At 41.0% G+C, this 20918-nt stretch overlaps 1 protein-coding gene across 31 annotated transcripts in view; it reads right to left on the bottom strand.

Moving 5' to 3' along the window:
• The window catches only part of NRXN1 (neurexin 1), a 1248790-nt gene that overhangs the window by 589071 nt on the left and 638801 nt on the right, over positions 1 to 20918 (bottom strand). For all 31 annotated transcript variants that reach the window (XM_073339213.1, XM_073339185.1, XM_073339187.1 and 28 more), the window contains 2 exons: positions 18573 to 18954; positions 17912 to 18102 (listed from right to left, as the gene is read on the bottom strand). In XM_073339213.1, coding sequence (XP_073195314.1) covers positions 17912 to 18102; positions 18573 to 18954 — 573 coding nt within the window. The remainder of the gene's footprint in view (positions 1 to 17911; positions 18103 to 18572; positions 18955 to 20918) is intronic.

Here is a 20918-nt window from a genome sequence, read left to right as displayed (position 1 = left end):
CAAAACTGATGGAAAATAAAAGTAAAATATTTACTAAAGGGAGAGCTGGTTAAAAAAAAAGACTGTTTTGGGGAATTTTTGGATTTTTTAATTCCCTGATATGTTTTCATTAAACCAACATGTGAAAAAAAATCTGCTCTCAAAAAACAAAAACTGAAGGCTTTTTTGGCCTTTGGGATTTTGCACCCATCCCTGTCTTTTCTGCTGTCAAAAAGGGGAAGAAGATGTGCAGAAAGGGAAAGAAAAGGGGAAATAAAATTTTCCAGAAATTTGTTGTTTTTGGTTTTCTATGGAAGAAATATTTTTAAAAGAAATTGCTTTTTTTCTTTAGAAAAAAAGGCCATTTGCTATCAAAAATAGTTGAGATGGGTAATTTTTGACTAGCTTTATGGGCTATGTTAGGATATAGATATTCAGGCCTGTCTGTAAAGGCCTACACTCTAAGAATTTAGGTGTATTCTTATCACTTGGCTAGTGATAGAGGTATAAAAGAAAGAATCAAAATCACTGTCTGCTGGTGTAAGGGCCTTCTCTTACTGTGACAGTCTGTGGCCCTGTGCTTAGGCTCAGGCCTTTGGCTAAGCAGCAGAGGCAGCCATAAGCTGGGAAGCGAACGGTCACATCCTCGCATTCCAAACTAGTCACATTGAAATAAGGTGCTATTGGGCTGTTAGGCACTATCAGGACAGGATTGTATTCCTATCACCTCCAGAGAAAGGGAAGTGCCTAGAAAATGTAAAAGGAAACTTAGTTTGATAGCATCCTGTCTGGCAAGAACTCACTTATCAATAGCTGGGATGTGAAATCCTCACTTCTGTATTGTTTTGTCATTATAGTTCCCACTTTGCTGTTGTTTGTCTGTATAATCTCTGTCTGGTTCTGTGATTGTTCCTGTCTGCTGTATAACTAATTTTGCTGGGTGTAAACTAATTGAGGTGGTGGGATATAATTGGTTACATAATCATGTTACAATATGTTAGGATTGGTTAGTTAAATTTCAGGAGAATGATTGGTTAAGGTATAGCTAAGCAGAACTCAAGTTTTACTATATAATCTGTAGTCAATGAGGAAGTGACGGGGTGTGGGTGGGGGTGGGCATGTGGGTGTGTGAGATGGGAACAGGGAATGGGGGTAAGAAAATTGGAATAATGTTTTGCTAAAGGGGGAGATGGGAACAGGGAATGGGGATAAGAAAATTGGAATCATGTTTTGCTAAAGGGGGAGATGGGAACAGGGAATGGGAGTAAGGAAGTTGGAATCATGTTTGGCTAAGGGTAGGAATGGGAACAGGGACACAGGTGTAAGGCTCTGTGGTGTCAGAGCTGGGAAGGAGGATACTAAGGAAGGAAACTGGAATCATGCTTGCTGGAAGTTCACCCCAATAAACATCGAATTGTTTGCACCTTTGGACTTCGGGTATTGTTGCTCTCTGTTCATGCGAGAAGGACCAGGGAAGTAAGTGGGTGAAGGAATAAGCCCCCTAACAGGCTACATTTTGACTCAAGATGACATGCTCAGACAGGGTCAGAGGGGAAATGTATAACTCCCCTCATGCCCATGTATGGCCACTTGAAGCTTCAGTTTGGGCACAAAAGAGTAAGGGGCACTGTATGGTCACTCTCCCTCCCCTCCCCCCGCCTTCTTTCCCTGGGGCCAGTTTTGTTCAACATCTTTATTAATGATCTGGATGATAGAATGGATTGCACCCTCAGCAAGCAGATGACACGAAGCTGGGGAGAGAGGTAGATATGCTGGAGGGTAGGGATAGCGTCCAGAGGGACCTAGACAAATTGGAGGATTGAGCCAAAAGAAATCTGATGAGGTTCAACAAGGACAAGTGCAGAGTCCTGCACTTGGGATGGAAGAATCCCATGCACCGCTACAGGCTGGGGACCCACTGCCTAAATGGCAGTTCTGCAAAAAAGGACCTGGGGATTACAGTGGATGAGAAGCTGGATATAAGTCAGCAGTGTGCCCTTGTTGCCAGGAAGGCTAAGCAGATATTGGGCTGCATTAGTAAGAGCATTGCCAGCAGATCGAGGGAAGTGATTATTCCCCTCTATTTGGCACTGGTGAAGCCACATCTGGAGTATTGTGTCTAGTTTTGGGCCCCCTACTACAGAAAGGATGTGGATAAATTGGAGAGTCCAGTGGAGGGAATGAAAATGATCAGGGGGCTGGGGCACATGCCGTACGAGGAGAGGCTGAGGAAACTGGGCTTATTTAGTCTGCAGAAGAGAAGAGTGAGGGGGCATTTGATAGCAACCTTCAACTACCTGAAGGGGGGTTCCAAAGAGGATGGAGCTCGGTTGTTCTCAGTGGTGGCAAATGACATAGCAAGGAGCAATGGTCTCAAGATGCAGTGGCCAAGGTCTAGGTTGGATATTAGGAAACACTGTTTCACTAGGAGGGTGGTGAAGTACTGGAATGGGTTACCTAGGGAGGTGGTAGAATCTCTATCATTAGAGGTTTTTAAGGCCCAGCTTGACAAAGCCCTGGCTGGGATGATTTAGTTGGTGTTGATCCTGCTTTGAGCAGGGGGTTCTTCTAGATGACCTTCTGAGGTCTCTTCCAACCTTAATCTTCTATGATTCTATGAAGGAGAAGGGAAAATCTTGCTTCGCCCCTCAATGCCCTAGGGGCCAGGAGAGCTGACATGTCATTATATAAGATCCAGGAGTTGTAATTTGTTGATGTTATGCTCTTGTAGTGGCACAATGATGTCTTACTCTCTACTAAAAGTTGTATTGTTTGGATATAATCTAGCACTAAATTTTTGAAAAAAAGCATTTTTGTTGTTTCTTTGTGACTTGTTCACATTTTCCACTGAAAAAGAGAGAGCCACTGTCATAGCACACACACACCCTCTTTATTTTCCATGAAGGCTTTAATTCCACATTCACAAGGGACAATTAGATTCTCTACATAATTCAATCCATCAGAAAATGAAAATAAGGCAGAATCTCTGAGTGTTGCTAAGTAGAAATCAAGTATATGCAGTAAACACCATTGGGGGTTACAGGACGAGTAAGTCAGAGGAGAATTTAGCCCGTTGTCTACTGAAAGCGGGATCAGCAGACCATGCTCCAAACTCTCTTACACCTGCTTTTCTCTTGTTTACAGTGAATTGTAAACTCTCTACACAAGACATTCATGCTGAATATCTCTGTCTACATATGATCACACATTATGGGCCTTCCTCCTGCATGCTCCCCATACAGGTAACTCCCACAGACTTCAATGTGAGTTACATGATCTAAGCACTTGGAGGAACAGGCTCTAAATTTGTGTCTGTTTATTTGTCTGCATATTGTCTATGTGAACTACTGTCCTCACTGGAGGGAATGACTTATCTGTTCAATGGTAAGAGAGCTGGACACCTTCTACAGGCTGCAGCCTACCCAAAGTAAACCCTATTACTAGTACAAATGTTAGAGTGCTTCATGGGTTGCCTATAATTAACCAACTTCATGTCCAATTATTTTCTTTCTTTCTTTTTTAACATCTGGAAAAAAAACGCAAAAGAGATAAATTGTTTATTAAGTTACAAAGTTAACCACCATAATTTATCTGGAGCAAAAGGTTTCTTTTTTTTTTCAGAATTTGTTTTCCTCCTAGAATTATTTTGATTTTTTCACATATACTCCTGTACTGTCTTCAAATTCATCTTGACATTTTTAATTAAAAAAAAAAGAATTCAAAGTAACATATCTGGAAAGGACAAATAAGGACAGAGAAGTAGCAAAGGAAGAAAAGAAAGAGGCAAAGGGTAGAAAAAACAGAGGATTCCTTTTCTGTTATCCAGGCATGCTTGGAGGAAGAGGTCTATAAGTAGGAGAAAATATTCCTTAACCTCATAATTCTCCTTCCATTTCTATTATAAAAGTCAATATTATAGAGGCATCTTCATTCTTGGTCAAACATTTAGCAGCATGGTCATTTCCATGTTCAAGATAGTTAAGTCCCAGACAGCCTGCGAAGAACTACAAAAGGATCTCACAAAACTGTGTGACTGGGCAACAAAATGGCAAATGAAATTTAATGTTGATAAATGCAAAGTAATGCACATTGGAAAACATAATCCTAACTATACATATATAATGATGGGGTCTAAATTAGCTGTTACCACTCAAGAAAGAGATCTTGGAGTCATTGTGGATAGTTCTCTGAAATCATCCACTCAATGTACAGTGGCAGTCAAATAAATTAACAGAATGTTGGGAATCATCAAGAAAAGGACAGATAAGACAGAAAATATCATATTGCCTCTATATAAATCCATGGTACTCCCACACCTTGAATACTGTGTGCAGATGTGGTCGCTCCATCTCAAAAAAGATATATTGGAATTGGAAAAGATTCAGGAAAGGGCAACAAAAATGATTAGGGGTATAGAACGGCTTCAGTATGAGGAGAGATTAATAAGACTGGGACTTTTCAGCTTGAAAAAGAAGCGACTAAGGGGGGATATGATAGAGATCTATAAAATCATGAGTGATATAGAGAAAGTAAATATAGAAGTGTTATTTACTCCTTCTCATAACACAAGAATAAGGGACCACCAAATGAAATTAATAGGTAGCAGGTTTAAAACAAACACAAGAAAGTATTTTTTCATGCAACGCATTGTCAACCTCTGGAACTCCTTGCCAGAGGGTGTTGTGAAGGCCAATACTATAACAGGGTTCAAAAGGGAGCTAGATAGATTCATGGAAGCTAGGTCCATCAATGGCTATTAGCCAGGATGGGCAGGAATGGTGTCCCTAGCCTCTGTTTGCCAGAAACAGTGATTGAGTGATAGGGCATGGATCACTTGATGATAACCTTTGGGGCGCCTGCCATTGGCCACTGTCAGAGGACAGGATACTGGGCTTGATGGACCTTTGGTCTGACCCAGTATGGCTGTTATGTTCTTATGTCTTTTTTGAATCCTCTGATTCAGCACTATAAATAAGTACCAGTATTTCTAGAGGACATGTATATTACAACCTGCAGAGGCAAGCAGTAAAGGAAAAGGAGTGAAGGAAGACAGTAGTACAGGTAGTGCTAAGAGTCATGCTGCTGGGTCAGGGATACCACAATGATGGCAAAGAAAACCTCTGTTAGGGTGAAATCCAATTCTCCCTGAAGTCAATGAAAGTTTTTCCACTGATTTCATTTGTAGTTGACTAGAGCCTTTGGTGCATATACTGAGATGCCATTTTCAGTATAGAGAGTTAAGATTTACTGCTTAATAAATCAATCAAGCTTCTGAGCTTATCTTGTAAATTATTTGTATCAAACTGCTATGGAAAAAATGATACAGAACCACTGTATCACATAAGTGATACAGAAACAAATGTACTAATGTTCACCTAGTAAACAACTTATACACAATTTCCCCCTTCTCCCCACCCCCCAAGATCTTTTTAATTTGCTGCACTTGTTCAGCGAGGAAACTAAAAGAGTTGTGAAGGCTGAACCAATGAAATTTAAAATAAAACTTTGGGACAGAGTGGCCCACATCCTTTTTTTTACTGATTTTAGTAAATAATTCTTACTTTTTGGCACTATCTTCATCACTAACATGCTATTAATGACACATGCATTGCTTCTCCCCCATGGATCAGTCATCAGCCAAGACCTTCTATATTGCATGCTCTCGGGGGCAAAGGCTATTTGTTGATTTTGATAAACATCACTGTCTTCAAATTACTTGTAGAGAGAGAATTTGTTTAGTCATTGCCTCATAAAAGTGCCAGCAGCATATAAAATGTACTCCGAGTAGACAGAGTAGATATTTGAGGGTAGTTAGCTAAGATATTGTACCGCAACTTTATTCACTGTTGGCAATACCTTTTTCTTGTTGTGCCAAGGAAAGGCTCAGTACTTTGGGTGAATAATACTGTTCATTCAGATGTGGTTCCTACTATAGAGAAACAGGCAATGAAGATTTGACAGGAACCACAACTTGTGTCTTCATCAGACCAAAATAAAGAAGTCGTTCCTGGAGCTTTTTTGGATGGTGTTGCATAGGACTCAGAGATAGTGATGGATATATTTGTGAACATATTTCCCTTCATGCCTTTCAGCCTGTAATGGTTGAGAATAGTGCAGTTGTCTCAGAGTTGGTTCTGGATTCAACTAAAGCCCAGGAAGGGAATGGTCCTAAGTTTGCGTCTGCTAGGGAGAATGGCACTGTAACTAGGTTGCATATGCTCAAATAAATTTGTTAGTCTCTAAGGTACCACAAGTACTCCTATTCATTCACAGTTGTTTGTGGCTTGAATAGTTGCTCAAGCAGGTACCAGGTGGAACTCTTATGGTGAGAACGCAGAGCTTGAGTTGGGACTAGATTCCTTTGTTTTTCAAGCAATTATAAGGTGCAATGGGGGCGGGGGAGGGAAAGAATGGGTGTTAACACCAGGGGCAGCTGTCAGTAGGTTTCCCACATCCTAAATATTTCTTTGATAAGTCAAAGACTCTAACTATCCTAAACACAGCTGAGGTGTAAAATGTCCATCTTTAATTGATCTTGGGGGACAATTTCACAGACACAAATGGCAGTTAAGCATCTAACCCACACTAATTTCCAACAGGAGTTAGGTGATTAATTAGTATTTGCGCCTTCTCTCCCTCACACATGATTTGCCTTGTGTGACAGGCAGGTCAGAGCAAGAAAGGACTTTGCCCTTGTAGGTGAAGCTTAAACACCTTTTTACACAAACTTAATCATAAAACAGAAGAGTAAATGTAAAGAATGCTCTGACTCTTGTGACAGCCCAAACCAAGGTCTAAAGTGTGTCTCATTTCAGCCAAAATCCAGAGAATAAGAGGAAAACCCTGTTCTCACTTCCCACCTACATCTGTCCGCTCTATCCTTCTTCACAGATATCTTACATTCTACGCTCAACCCCGTGAGCCTCCACAACACATCCCACGCTAGTGTGCCTGAGGATCAGGATTAATTAACCCCTTCACAGGTAGTCTAGCCTTGCAAAGCCACATATTAAGGGGAGAAAAATGCAGTCCTTCCTCTAGCCACAGTAGCACGGTCAATCCCTGCCCTGCCAGCCTCTGGGTGGCATCAATACACTCTGCCACAGCCCATTAGCAAAGGCAATACATTCAAGAGAGATTGACAAAGATCTAAGTTATGTTTACACAGACTCCAGAGCACATGCATTGTAGCATGAGGCTTTTCAAACCTGCCTATAGAATCATAGAATCATAGAATATCAGGGTTGGAAGGGACCCCAGAAGGTCATCTAGTCCAACCCCCTGCTCAAAGCAGGACCAATTCCCAGTTAAATCATCCCAGCCAGGGCTTTGTCAAGCCTGACCTTAAAAACCTCTAAGGAAGGAGATTCCACCACCTCCCTAGGTAACTCATTCCAGTGTTTCACCACCCTCTTAGTGAAAAAGTTTTTCCTAATATCCAATCTAAACCTCCCCCACTGCAACTTGAGACCATTACTCCTCGTTCTGGCATCTGCTACCATTGAGAACAGTCTAGAGCCATCCTCTTTGGAACCCCCTTTCAGGTAGTTGAAAGCAGCTATCAAATCCCCCCTCATTCTTCTCTTCTGCAGGCTAAACAATCCCAGCTCCCTCAGCCTCTCCTCATAACTCATGTGTTCCAGTCCCCTAATCATTTTTGTTGCCCTTCGCTGGATTCTCTCCAATTTATCCACATCCTTCTTGAAGTGTGGGGCCCAAAACTGGACACAGTACTCCAGATGAGGCCTCACCAATGTCGAATAGAGGGGAACGATCACGTCCCTCGATCTGCTCGCTATGCCCCTACTTATACATCCCAAAATGCCATTGGCCTTCTTGGCAACAAGGGCACACTGCTGACTCATATCCAGCTTCTCGTCCACTGTCACCCCTAGGTCCTTTTCCGCAGAACTGCTGCCTAGCCATTCGGTCCCTAGTCTGTAGCTGTGCATTGGGTTCTTCCGTCCTAAGTGCAGGACCCTGCACTTATCCTTATTGAACCTCATCAGATTCCTTTTGGCCCAATCTTCCAATTGGTCTAGGTCCTTCTGTATCCTATCCCTCCCCTCCAGCGTATCTACCACTCCTCCCAGTTTAGTATCATCCGCAAATTTGCTGAGAGTGCAATCCACACCATCCTCCAGATCATTTATGAAGATATTGAATAAAACCGGCCCCAGGACCGACCCTTGGGGCACTCCACTTGATACCGGCTGCCAACTAGACATGGAGCCATTGATCACTACCCGTTGAGCCCGACAATCTAGCCAGCTTTCTACCCACCTTAGAGTGCATTCATCCAGCCCATACTTCCTTAACTTGGTGACAAGAATACTATGGGAGACCGTGTCAAAAGCTTTGCTAAAGTCAAGAAACAATACATCCACTGCTTTCCCTTCATCCACAGAACCAGTAATCTCATCATAAAAGGCGATTAGATTAGTCAGGCATGACCTTCCCTTGGTGAATCCATGCTGGCTGTTCCTGATCACTTTCCTCTCATGGCAGGGTGCTGCTGTGTTTTTCCCCGTCTTCAGACACTACTACCCTGGGACCAAATCTTCTCTTCCAGCATCTGTCTCTGCCATTCCCTAGGCCACTCACCTGCTCCAGACTCCTGGAACTTTAAAGGGGTATGTCTTGGAATAGACAGGACCCAATCCCCACTTCTCCTTAAAAGGGATGACAGTGTTACACCACCCCTGCAATACAATGTGATCCTTGTTCACAAACCTGCTTCATGTTAGTTCCATGAGAGGATGGACTCAGTCTGCCACTAGACAAGTTATCGAGAGAAGAGGAACAGCACACAGTGTGGTGGCTTAGGCCCACTTTATTTGTCACCTCTGAGAATCCAAACTTTATTATCAGTACCACATAGGAACGTGTATCTTTTATACTCAATGGCACACTTTTGGGAAGAAAAGTAAGGTCTTTGGGATATTTCCTCTCTTGTAAGTGCAAATTCCAGCAGCTTCAAAACCCTTCACCTTAGCAATTGCAAATGGAAAGGACTACTTGTTCACTGCCAGAGTTTTTGGATAGTTTTCACTGAATTATTTGCTCTTTCAAGTGCTTTGGGATACTACCAGTTGTGCAATGTGTGAGGTGCTGCCTTGTGTCTTTGATACTTTCCATGCTGCTAACAAAACAAGGCAAAGAGGTGATATGTATTTGCAGGAATAGAACTGTGTAATTACAGGAATGAACCTGGGTTAGAATGTCACTCTCTTCTAGGGAAATATATGCCCTCAATCCTATCGCCTGCCTCATTTCCATCTCATCCATAATATAAGGCTGGCTGAGATCTACTCCTTATAGCACAGAGGATGTCTTCCACTGTGCATTGTGCCTTCCATACCCTCCATCATGAAGAAAAATACTTCCCTGTGGTTGTCTACTGGGCGCTCTATATATTCATTCCTTTTCAGCATATAGCACAGATTACAGTGCTGCTTATCAAGAGAATTTATTAATGATATTCCTCCTCCTTGACTGACACTACTCATTCTTTTTAATATTCATGGGAGCTTTGCAAACAATGACATATACCAAAGGCAAATAGATGAGGTTGGTGCCAGAGAATTATTAGCTTTGATGGGCACAATGAGAAGGAGCATAGTGCAGATTCTTTTGCTTCTCATTTGACAGTATGTCATATTCCAGGTTAGAGGTAAAACTCATATCTGCTGCTCCACTTTTCTCCAACTCCCCTGATCATACTGTGCTACCTATTACCTGCTGCCCTGCGGACTTCCCTCACCAGCCTCAGCTGTGCTGCTGTCTTCAGTCTCCTCTCCTGCTGTTGCCATGCCCTCCACTACTTCATACTTTGGCTGCACCTGCTGTGCTATCTACTACTGTCCCCCTGTGCTGCTGCTATGTCATTTCCCCTCCCTGCTGCATTTTCCCACCCAACTCACTGCCTTAGAGCAAATCTATTTATGTTGGATAAAAACTTCACATTTCACAGAAACTATTCTAAAAAGGGGGTGGAGCTAAGTGGTCAGAAACATGAGAAGGAAGATGACCGTAGCAGCTGAGTTTTGAACAGAGTAGAGGGAGTGCTAAGGAGAGGGGTGTCTAAGTCACAATGTTTCTCAGGACTACTCTTGGCATGGTGCAGCTTAGAAACCTTGATCAGGAATGCACCTAAAGCCAGAATCCAGCTCTTAAATAACAGATTCTGATACAAGATACAACAAACCACACCAAAGAGAACTGACTCAACCCCAGTGATTGTACTTCTCCTGACTTTAACATTTTGTTAGGAAGAGGAAGTGGAAGGCATCAGTATTGACAGAGATTAAGCAGATTTAAAACTAAAGCAATCTGTTTGTCCAATGTTGGTGGTGCATGCTAAGCGGTAAATAATAAAATTTAATTGCCACATAAATGTGTGTGATAATCCATCTCCCATAGAATCAACCCTATGCCAATTATTTCACACTGTAATGTGAAGGAGGGAGGTGGTTATGCTGTGTGTGGGGATGAGGTGTTCAAGCATTCCAAATGCCCTTCATTGTATTCCTGCTCTCAACACACCTCTAAATTGCATACAACTAAAAACCAGACAAAATACCATGAAGCTGTGTTTTCATGCTATACGGTATCCAGATTTCTCTTCCTGTTTCCTGTAGACAGTTCCTCCATAATCACTCACTCTCTTTTTGACAGCAAACACCTAATGCTAGCCCAGTTTATGCTTTCAAGATGTACACAAAAAGGGATTCCTCTGTATGTAGATCATCCCTGTCCAGTTGAAAGAGGGATTTTCAAGGATCAGTCATCTCTTCAGAACTCTTCCCCCTTCCTCGGGCTTCACCTGGTCCCCTTTATAGACCATTAAGCAGTTATCAGATGTTAAAAAGCTTTGTGACTCCGAATGTGTACTGGGACCGAATCTGATGGAAGTGAAAGGCTTAGTATCCTATTACCAAACCTCTCGCCCATCCAATTGCCTTCCAATAGTCTACAAAAACTTTTACATGAATCAGCTACTGCTGCAATAAGGCTGCTGAGTCAGCACTCCAGGACCCTTTAAGGGAGTTACACAGTACTACTAACACTGCATATTTTTAAGAAAAGATTTGGAAGGTGCCCCTCAGAGATTTCAAGGAGCAAGTTCAAAAAAAATATAACTCAGATAGGCTTGAACCAAGTTCATGGGTTTATTTAGAGATGGGGGGAAACTGTCAATTCTTGGGGGAAGGGTTTTAGGCCATGATTGCAGACAGACAGACCTCCTCAAAAGGTTCAGATACTGTGTCATTAGGATACATTTTGAATAACCTCTTAGATGCATTTCAAAGCTTTTGAGGTTCACACATTACTGGTATAAACCTATGGATTTGGGCATTTCAGAAGGCTTCAGAGGCCAGCATCCAGACCACCTAAACCAGCTGGGTGCTGAGTAAATGAGTTGGGGGTGGGGGCCAGAGGGAAGGAATTTCCCCAGCTACAGAGCAGCTGCAGAATTGCACTCCAGAGGCTACTGCAGTGTAGACAACTATAGAGATTTTATTGAGACTATCCTGACTTTTGGTGATTTTCTTAAATCCCTAGCTTCTGGATTCATTTGATTAGATGAGTATCTCAGCTTTGATTAAAATACAAGTTTCTAGCCATCACAACTTCAGAAAAAAACTTGAAAAAGTGACCCCTTAAAGGCTCAAACACTAGAAGATAAATCAAAAGAACCACGAAATTAGTATTTTTTAAATCTCATGGTTCTTATGCCAATCTTATTATTTTTGTGGGGGCTGACTAATGATTTCTGAATGCTTGGCATTAGTAATACTGCAAGTGTAGACCAATGGCTGGAGTAGCTTTCATTCACCTGCACACCGTGGCAAGGCACCCCTTCTGCCTCACCAGCCTTAGCGCTCCCTCCTCTGGCAGGGACAGGACCTGGGGTAAATAAGCCCTCCACTCTGGAGCGTGTCTGTCTTCCCTCTTTGGGGTTTGTTTCTCAGAGACTTCCTGGTAGGCCTCGGGGCAGGCCTGAGGAGTACTCCTCTGCCAAACAAAGGGAAAAAGTCTATAACACACCAAAACAAAAGGGCCCCTCACTGGGCCCCTCACTGGGACAAGTGTTGTCCTGTCACTGGCCCTGGAGTGTCAGTCCTTCCCCTAAACAGGCACTGGGTTTTGGGTATCTCCTCTATGGGGAGGAGCGCAGTCTCTCACACTGGAGAAGCCTCTCTCCCTGCTGCCTCCAGCCTTGTAGCGGTTTGTCTCCCCCCACCATGCACCAGGAGAGAGATTCTAACAGGTTTCAGGCAGCCCTTAATTGCACTCAGTTAAGTAACACAGGTCAATTAGGGACACACACTCTCAATGGAAAGCAGAAATGGAAGCCTACATTATAGTAAATCCTCAGGCCACAATCTTGACTTCCTTGCCTATTCATGGAGACTACCACAAAGTGGGATGCATGGAACTATGCATCTCTTAACTCTTACCCCACTTCCCCTGCACATTTCAGTCACACTGGTTCCACTGTCATAGTACATTCTATAACTAGGAAGACACTGGCAGGGTTTGTCACTGTATGTGGGGACCTTGGGTTTTAGGGGATAGGAGGTGGGTCAGATTATGAAGAAATATGGACGATGACATCTCACCCACCATGTTTACAGGTAACAGTATCTGGAATTCTGCATCTAGAAAAAAAAGCTATTTCTGCATGAAGAGTTCACATCCCTCTGGCAAGGGCACTGGAATTAACTTATGCATGTTGATTTGGAAAAAGTTTATGGCTAATGCTTGTTCATTTGTACAAGTCTGCACTTTTAAGTAAAATATTGTTCTTTGCTTTTCAGTAAAGCAAAGCATTGGGTCTCAGGCTACAAGCTAGGGGTGTAATTCCTAGGTCTCAGACCCGCTCATGCTAGCTCTCATTGAGGTAGCAGTCTCGAACTAGTAGTGTAAGTGCAGTAGCCTGGGCAGGGGGGAGTGGTGGCGTGGGCTAGCTGCCCTGAGTACATACCCACAAGATTCAGACCGGTTTGTGTTTGGGCAACCAGTCTGTGCTGCCAACCCCACCGCTTGTGCTACCACAGCTACACTGCTGTTTCTGGCCTGCTAGCTTGATGTGAGTTCCACAAGTATATCTACGCAAACCAGCCCCAAGTGTAGCAGTAGCCGTCATAAATGGGAAAGACCCCTGCCATTGACAGAGACCTGGAGAGAAGGTGAAATACATAATGTGGCAGAATACATAATATGAGGCTGATGATAAAACAATAGAAACAAATGTTGTAGAAAACTGAAATCATTTCAGGTTCAATTTCCACTGCTAGGACAATTCACGTCTCCGTTAACTAGTTGGTTTAGTTCAGCCTTGCAAAATTCTATCCACTCACCCAGCATGAGTAACATATTTTGACAGCCAAGTAAAATGTTATTAGGTTATTTCATTATCACCAATTATCATGGTAAAAGGTGTAGATTTGTGCACACATGGGCTACTAAATCTTCATAGCAAGTTTGAAAGGATGTTTTCATTGCTAAATAGGGACACTGGGCCAAATATATACAGCTCTGAGATCCCTGGAGTCACACCGGCCGTTTGACGGTTTTCTTTCAGATGTTTCAGACTGTAGGCTATTCCAGACTGTTAAAGAGGCAGAAGAGAAGGCAAATGAAAGCAAAAACATTGCAAAATCATATGAAGGGACAGATGACAGAGGGCCTGAGCTGAAGCAAGGATGGAGGCATGAAGCACCCAAGCTATCCATGAGACACCCTGGAGGCTGCACAGGTAGCTCAGGCAGACGCAGTTCAATGTCAAACTGATCTGAGCTGGAACAAAATGTTTCAACATTTCTGAATCAAAATGTATTCCACCTTTTCATTCTGTGAAAAAAATTGACATTTCAAGTTTTTGTCCCGATTTTGGATGAAAGCAAATGTTGAAGTATTGGAATTTCTCAAGGTGAAGTAATTCTGATTTTTGGCCTAAAAAGTTATTGTCAGGGTCAAGCATAATGTTTAGATTATGCACAGTAGAGGCAAATGGGTGGTTAAAGTTTAGGAGAGAAAGAGGAGACAGAGTTATGTTTGAGGATTTCCTCACCAAAGTTGTACATCTGCTTTTGAAACATTTAATAGAAAGAGGATGAGACAAAACCACGAGTTGGGTTTATCAACACAGGCAAAGGTTGGAGACAGAGGAGTTACTAAAGGCAGGGGTGCTGGAACAATTTGTATAGTGGTGGTGCTGAGAGCCATTGAACCAAACTGTAAGCCCTGTATATGATGGAAACCACTTCAAGACAGTGGGTGCGGCAGCGCCCCAGGCATTCCGAGTTCCAGCACCTATGACTAAAGGTGTAGAAAGATGTACAGTTGAATGAGGACAACATTTTCCTTTGGCAGTAGTAAGGGACCTGCAAATGATGGGCCCTCAGTTACACCCAGGCAACCCCTCAACTTCACTAAGATTGTTGAATTACTTTAAACACAGCAGGTAGGTCACCTGAACTTGCATGGCTTCTGAGAGCACATTGTCAGTACAGGAAACAAAGAGGAATAAAAAAGTGTATTTAGAGAAGAACTCTGGAACCTTTAAATTGTGGGCTGGACTTTATGAGTGTGTGAACCATTTGAGCTATACTGACAACAGGATAGGGAGTATGTCCAAAAAACTCACACCGAAGAACCCTTTGCTGTAACTCTGCAGGTATGCATGCCTGACTTGTTCTGCTTTTGTTTCAGAGTAACAGCCGTGTTAGTCTGTATTCGCAAAAAGAAAAGGACTACTTGTGGCACCTTAGAGACTAACCAATTTATTGGAGCATAAGCGTTCGTGAGCTACAGCCTGTAGCTCACGAAAGCTTATGCTCAAATAAATTGGTTAGTCTCTAAGGTGCCACAAGTCCTCCTTTTCTTTCTGCTTTTGTTGTTAAGACTCATTTCTCTTCATAGGCTATCCATTATAATTCTACACACAAACATAGGAACAGATCAGAATAATGAGGCATTAATCCAGTCTGCTCATTTTCTCTCCTAAAAGAAATAACCCATTTCTTAGATTCTAAGCACACTAATACTGCTCCATCTCCTGTTTTGGTGTTTACTTGAATATCCAGCAGTTGATGGATATTATGACTATGTCTACACTAGGGAATTTAACACAAACATTTCAGGCAGTACTTAGTTCCCTTTCAGCTGAACTGGTGTCAGAACTGGTGGGGGCCAAGGTATATATAAGTTTACCATGGGCAAGCACTTTTGTACACAGTAATGTTCCTGCTAGTTCTAACTCCAATTAAGTTGAACTGGTGGTAGAACCAGTGGAAGTTTAGCAGTGTGGCCACAGCCCAAATGGATAGAGGTCCTGATCTTGCAAACACTTACACATGTGCTTAACATGTAAAATCAAGTCAGTGGGACTACTCATGTTAAACAGATGCATAAGTGTTTGCAGGATCAGCATGTAATACACCAGAGGAGTGCTATTGTCATTTAAAAGAAATAAAGAATGGTATGGAGGAATAATTCAAAAGGAATAAAAAAAGAAAGAGGAAATACCAGTGAAATGTAACTGGGCTTTCCCATTATAGAATGTCCAGTCTCCCATTTGACTTGTTGAAATTCTTCAACTTTATGAAACAAAACAAATAAAACCCCCACTCACTTTATATCTCTTATGTCATGATTTAATTATGCTGATGAAACAAGACATACTAATTCATTAAAAATAAAAATCCCTCAAACACACAGTACTGCTGGCGAGGGAAAGACTGAAACCTGTTTTATGATAGAAAGTCTGTTTGAACAAGGTCACTTACTGTATCATGAGGATTATTATTCTTTTACCCAAAGATTTTTTGCTGTGTGGCAAATTACAGAAAAATTCCACCAGAAAGTCAGTGTCTAATATAATTCACCTCCCTAGTTTAAAATGTTGATACACTTTCATGTTCCTCAATATTTATGCATTGAAATTCTGCAGCCTCAATGTTAGCAAATCCATGAGCAATGGATGTGTTTGCATGCAGAGAGAATATTGTGGAATTTCAAATGTGAAGAAAACAAAGGAATGTTGGATTTTATAGTCTATCCTAACTGCCAGCAGCATTTATCTTTCCATGAATACACCAAGCAGCATATTTTGTGACATAATAGTGCCCTCTAGTGTCGTATTAAGCATAATATCTTTAACTCAACTAATTTTTATAAAGTAACATAACAAAAAATCAACAAAACTATGTATGAACAATATTAAGATGTAGCTGTGATACAATAAAATAAGTAAAAAACGTTTAACTTCTCTTATAAGCTCATGACAATATGCATATTCCAAGCTGTATCCGTTTAATCTACTGTCAAAATCTGGCTTTATAGTCACATACATATTCTCTCTCTCTTTCTCTCTCTCTCTCTCACACACACACACACTTGCAGAGCCTGTATAGCTGTGGAAAAACAAGCTGGATTTTTTTCTGTCTCATTCTACAACAATAACTTTGAAAATCTGATTCTGATTCCTGAATTGTAATTGTCCATAATTAGAGCAAAGATATAGAAAGCAGAAAGAACACTATTTGATTTTCAAATGCCACAATTAAGCTGCAGCGCTAGCAATTAGAAAATCTTGATTAGACTTGTAAACAAAGCATTTCTGATAAGGAAGCCACTGATGGGAAAGTGAAATATCAAATGTGAAATATCATAAAATCCACAGCAATTACCTAGGTCAGCTCATTATCTTTAACTCAGAAGGAGGTTAAAAGAAAATTCAGTGAGCTCAAAATGGAATATTAATATCAACTTTGAATTATCTGCATTTTGCCAATTAGTGTCCTAACCTGAATGTTATGAAATGTAGATTTCTTCATCTTAATTTATTAGTTTTGTATTTCCTAAGAAATATATTTTTATATAAAAAGTTATCAAATACAGAATATTTTACCATGACATCAGAATAAATTTTCTTGGTTATATATATTTGTAGAACATTTTAAAAAATACATATTTACACATTCTTTCAAATATGTATTGTATTCATCCAACCCTAATTGATTCCTTAAGAGCCATGCTTGCCAATCAAATTACTATTCAGTTCACTCATTCACACAAAATTTGGTTGACAAGATTATTATTTTAATCTTTAAAACTGTTATTTATTTAAATGAGATCTGTACCTACACAAATATACACATACATTTAATGTTCCAGGCATCTGATATTTCAAAATGTTTCTTTTATTTGAGAATTAGCACAAAACTGCTTTTCATGCAAGTTATTATACCAAATGGTAAGAATTAGCAGGTAACGGAACAGAGCACTCAGGGTAATACAGTATTTACTTCCCTCATTTACAGGCTCTAATAAACGGGCTTTATGGAAAATACTAAATAACAGGCTTCAGGTCAGAATTTCTCCCAAACAACAAGTAAGGACAGGGCAGTTTTATAATGTTGCTACGCTTCTACTCCAGCTCTTGGACTGTGCTCTCTGTGAGTGTTTATGGCATTTAGGACTGTGGAAAGAATTTTTAGAATTCTACAGTGAGGACGTGATTCTCAATTTAATTCTATAGAAATCTGGAGTAATTTCTATAGACTTATTTAATTGCTATAGACCCTTACTGCTTTCATCCTTATTAACTTCACCTATTGGATTTTTTTTCACGGGGTCCTAAAGCTTTGTGTTCTTATCACTCTCCTGTCTTCCTGCCTAGTGTAAAGTTGAAATTTTTTCTCTGCATTTTTGATCTTACATAACCGTGCATTATTACTGAATTGAGAGTGTAAGACTAATGAGAAATAATAATGAAAAACTGATTTCACGTGGATATATTAATTATTATCAGTTATAGTAATCTTCATATAGCACTGTAAACTTTAATTACTCTTGACAAATATAACTATCCATCTACAAAGTATCCCACCACATATTACACAAGAATTATTGTACTTACTTTTGAGGTCTAAGTTTCTGGCTCCTGCTGTGCTTTGTGTTGTGATTTTAGTGTCAATCTTCACAGTATGAAGATTATTGGTATCCCTCGATATCATCACATTGTGCCACTGATTGTCATTAAGAGGTTTATTAGAATTTCCTTTGATGAGATTCGCACCATTTCCCAAATCAAACACATAGTGTAAATACCTGGATAAAGAACATTTTTTTTAAAGTTAGTTTTTCTTGCATACCTGAGAAGGTACAAATTAAGGCACCCTATATTTTGTTTCCTTGATTTTTTTTCAGTGTCACTGGCAAGCGAGGAAAACAACGCTGAGTATGAAGGGCTGGATTCTGAATTGGGGTAAATGAACTTAGCTCCAGTGAAATCAACACTGACTTATATTAGCTGAAGATCTAGCCCCAGGTTTCTAACTATTAGCTGAAACAGCAGGGTGCATTAGCATTATTTTTTGTCTATGTCCTATACAAACTATATTATTACCTGCTTTTCATATTTAACTAAATTTCAGCCTTTAAAAAAAAAAAGATTCAGAGGACGTTTACCAACCAGATTCTAACAAGTTAGGAAGGTCAAGGTTTTCAATCTAAACCTCATGATTTTAACAGGTCTAAGGACAGTAAAAAAACCCAAACTATTTGGCTTATGTACATACCCTTTAACTAATTCAACTACAATGAAATCATTTCCATCTCCACTGTTATAGAGTATCAGTCCATCCAGCGATGTTGTTTTGAACTGGAAAAAAAGGTGCATAGATGTGTAGGCTTGTAGTGTGGCCAATGCGACATAGCTTGCTTTTGTTTTAAAGGTGACAGGATCTGCTATGATATTCCTGAACCCAAATCTGGCATTTAGTTCACAATAATCAATGTCTCCATTTTTACATAGATCAATGTATGCCATGCCATTAAATGTGAGACTTTGCAGATGTCCAATGAAATTAGAGGGAACAGAGGACAGGTAGCGGCGTTCTGTTATTATTCCTGTCTCTATGTTATGGAATTCCAGTCTTGTGTGATCGCCAGCCATTTGACCTTAAAATGACAATAATAAACAACATTAGTTTCTGAAATGGATGCACGTGAAATGGTCGCAAATCCATAATAATTTTTAAATCTGTAGGACTTACATTTTAAAAACACACAGGCTCCTCATATAAAATTGCCTAAACTGATTCAAAGCCTATTAAAGTCACTGGAAGACTTTCCATTGCCGTCAATAGGTATTGGATCAGGCCTCAAGTGCACCCCAAATATGTGCACACTAAGGCCAGATCTACACTACAAACGTACCTTGGTATAACTACGTAGCTGAGGGGTGTGAAAAATCCACACCTCTAAGGACACAGTTATACCGATCTAAACTCCAGTATAGACAGCGCTATGTCAACAGGAGGGCTTCTCCTCTCAACATAGCTATCACCTCTACCAGAGGTGGATTAACTATGTAAATGGGAAAAACTGCACCCTTTTAAGCGTAGATCTGCCTTAATATTGTTTGTTAATGAGATCATAGATTCTGGTTGCCTTCAGCCACCTGTGCAGATTTCTTTTACTAGGAGCAAGTGTAATTTGTGTGGCATGTAGTGTATGGGACTGCAGCTGAGACTAAATGAGATAAGAGCTAAAATCAGTCTAAAAATTTTGGCTCACATCTGAAAAACAGTTTTTGTCACCTCTTCCCCGGGAGGCCTGGATCAACGATAACATCACACTCCCTGTCAGTACCTGGCCAGGGAAGCTAACAATCCAAACTGTGGACCAAATTCAGTGATGAATCTGGGTCATATACCATCTGAGGCACATTGCACATATGCTAAGAAGAAGAAGACTCCCTTCCTCTCCTCCCTCAAAAGTAACTCACTATTTTCACACAACTATCCAAAGGTATTTTGGAGCATGTTAGCAACATTCACAGATTTATACGGTGACATCCTGCCCTCATTGAAGTGACCGGCAGTTTTGCCATTGTCTTCAGTGGGTCAAGGATTTCACCCAAAGATTTTAAAAAGCCACAAGGGATTATGATGATTATCTGCAAGGATGGGCAGGGATGGTGTCCCTAGCCTCTGTTTGCCAGAAGCTGGGAATGAGAGACAGGGAATGGGTCACTTGATTACCTGTTCTGTTCATTCCTTCTGGGGCACCTGGCATTGGCCACTGTTGGAAGACAGGAAACTGGGCTACGTGGACCTTTGGTCTGACCCAGTATGGCCATTCTTATGTTCTTATGAGCTAGTCTGACCTCTTGAATAACAGAGTCTATATAGACCCTCATCCAGTAATTCCTGCATCAATCTCAATAACTTGTTGTTGAACTTGACCCTATCATTTAGGAAATATATCCAGTCCTGATTTAAAGATTTCAAGTGATAGAGAATCTACTATATCCCTTGATGAGTTGTTCCAATGGTTAATTATCCACTTTGAATTTGTATAGCTTCAACTTCCAACCACTGCATCTTCTTATGCCTTTGCCTGCTGGATTAAAGATCCCTCTTCAATTGGAAACCTTTTTCTTAGCATCAAAGAATCATAGAGTATCAGGGTTGGAAGGGACCTCAGGAGGTCATCTAATTCAACCCCCTGCTCAAAGCAGGACCTAATCCCCAACTAAATCATCCCAGCCACGGCTTTGTCAAGCCTGACCTTAAAAACCTCAAAGGAAGGAGATTCCACCACCTCCCTAGGTAACCCATTCCAGTGCTTCACCACCCTCCTAGTGAAAAAGTTTTTCCTAATATCCAACCTAAACCTCCCCCACTGCAACTTGAGATCATTACTCCTTGTACTATCATCTGGTACCACTGAGAACAGTCTAGATCCATCCTCTTTGGAACCCCCCTTCAGGTTGTTAAAAGCAGCTATCCAATCTCCCCTCATTCTTCTGCCCCCTAATCAATTTTTTTGCCCTCCACTGGACTCTTTCCAATTTTTCCACATCCTTCTTGTAGTGTGGGGCTGAAAACTGGACACAGTACTCCAGATGAGGCCTCACC

The sequence above is a fragment of the Lepidochelys kempii genome, chromosome 3 (genome assembly GCF_965140265.1).
Source record: "Lepidochelys kempii isolate rLepKem1 chromosome 3, rLepKem1.hap2, whole genome shotgun sequence".
Lineage (NCBI taxonomy): Eukaryota > Metazoa > Chordata > Testudines > Cheloniidae > Lepidochelys > Lepidochelys kempii.
Note: the sequence above shows the minus strand (reverse complement) of the source record. Positions and strands in the feature narration are given on the sequence as shown.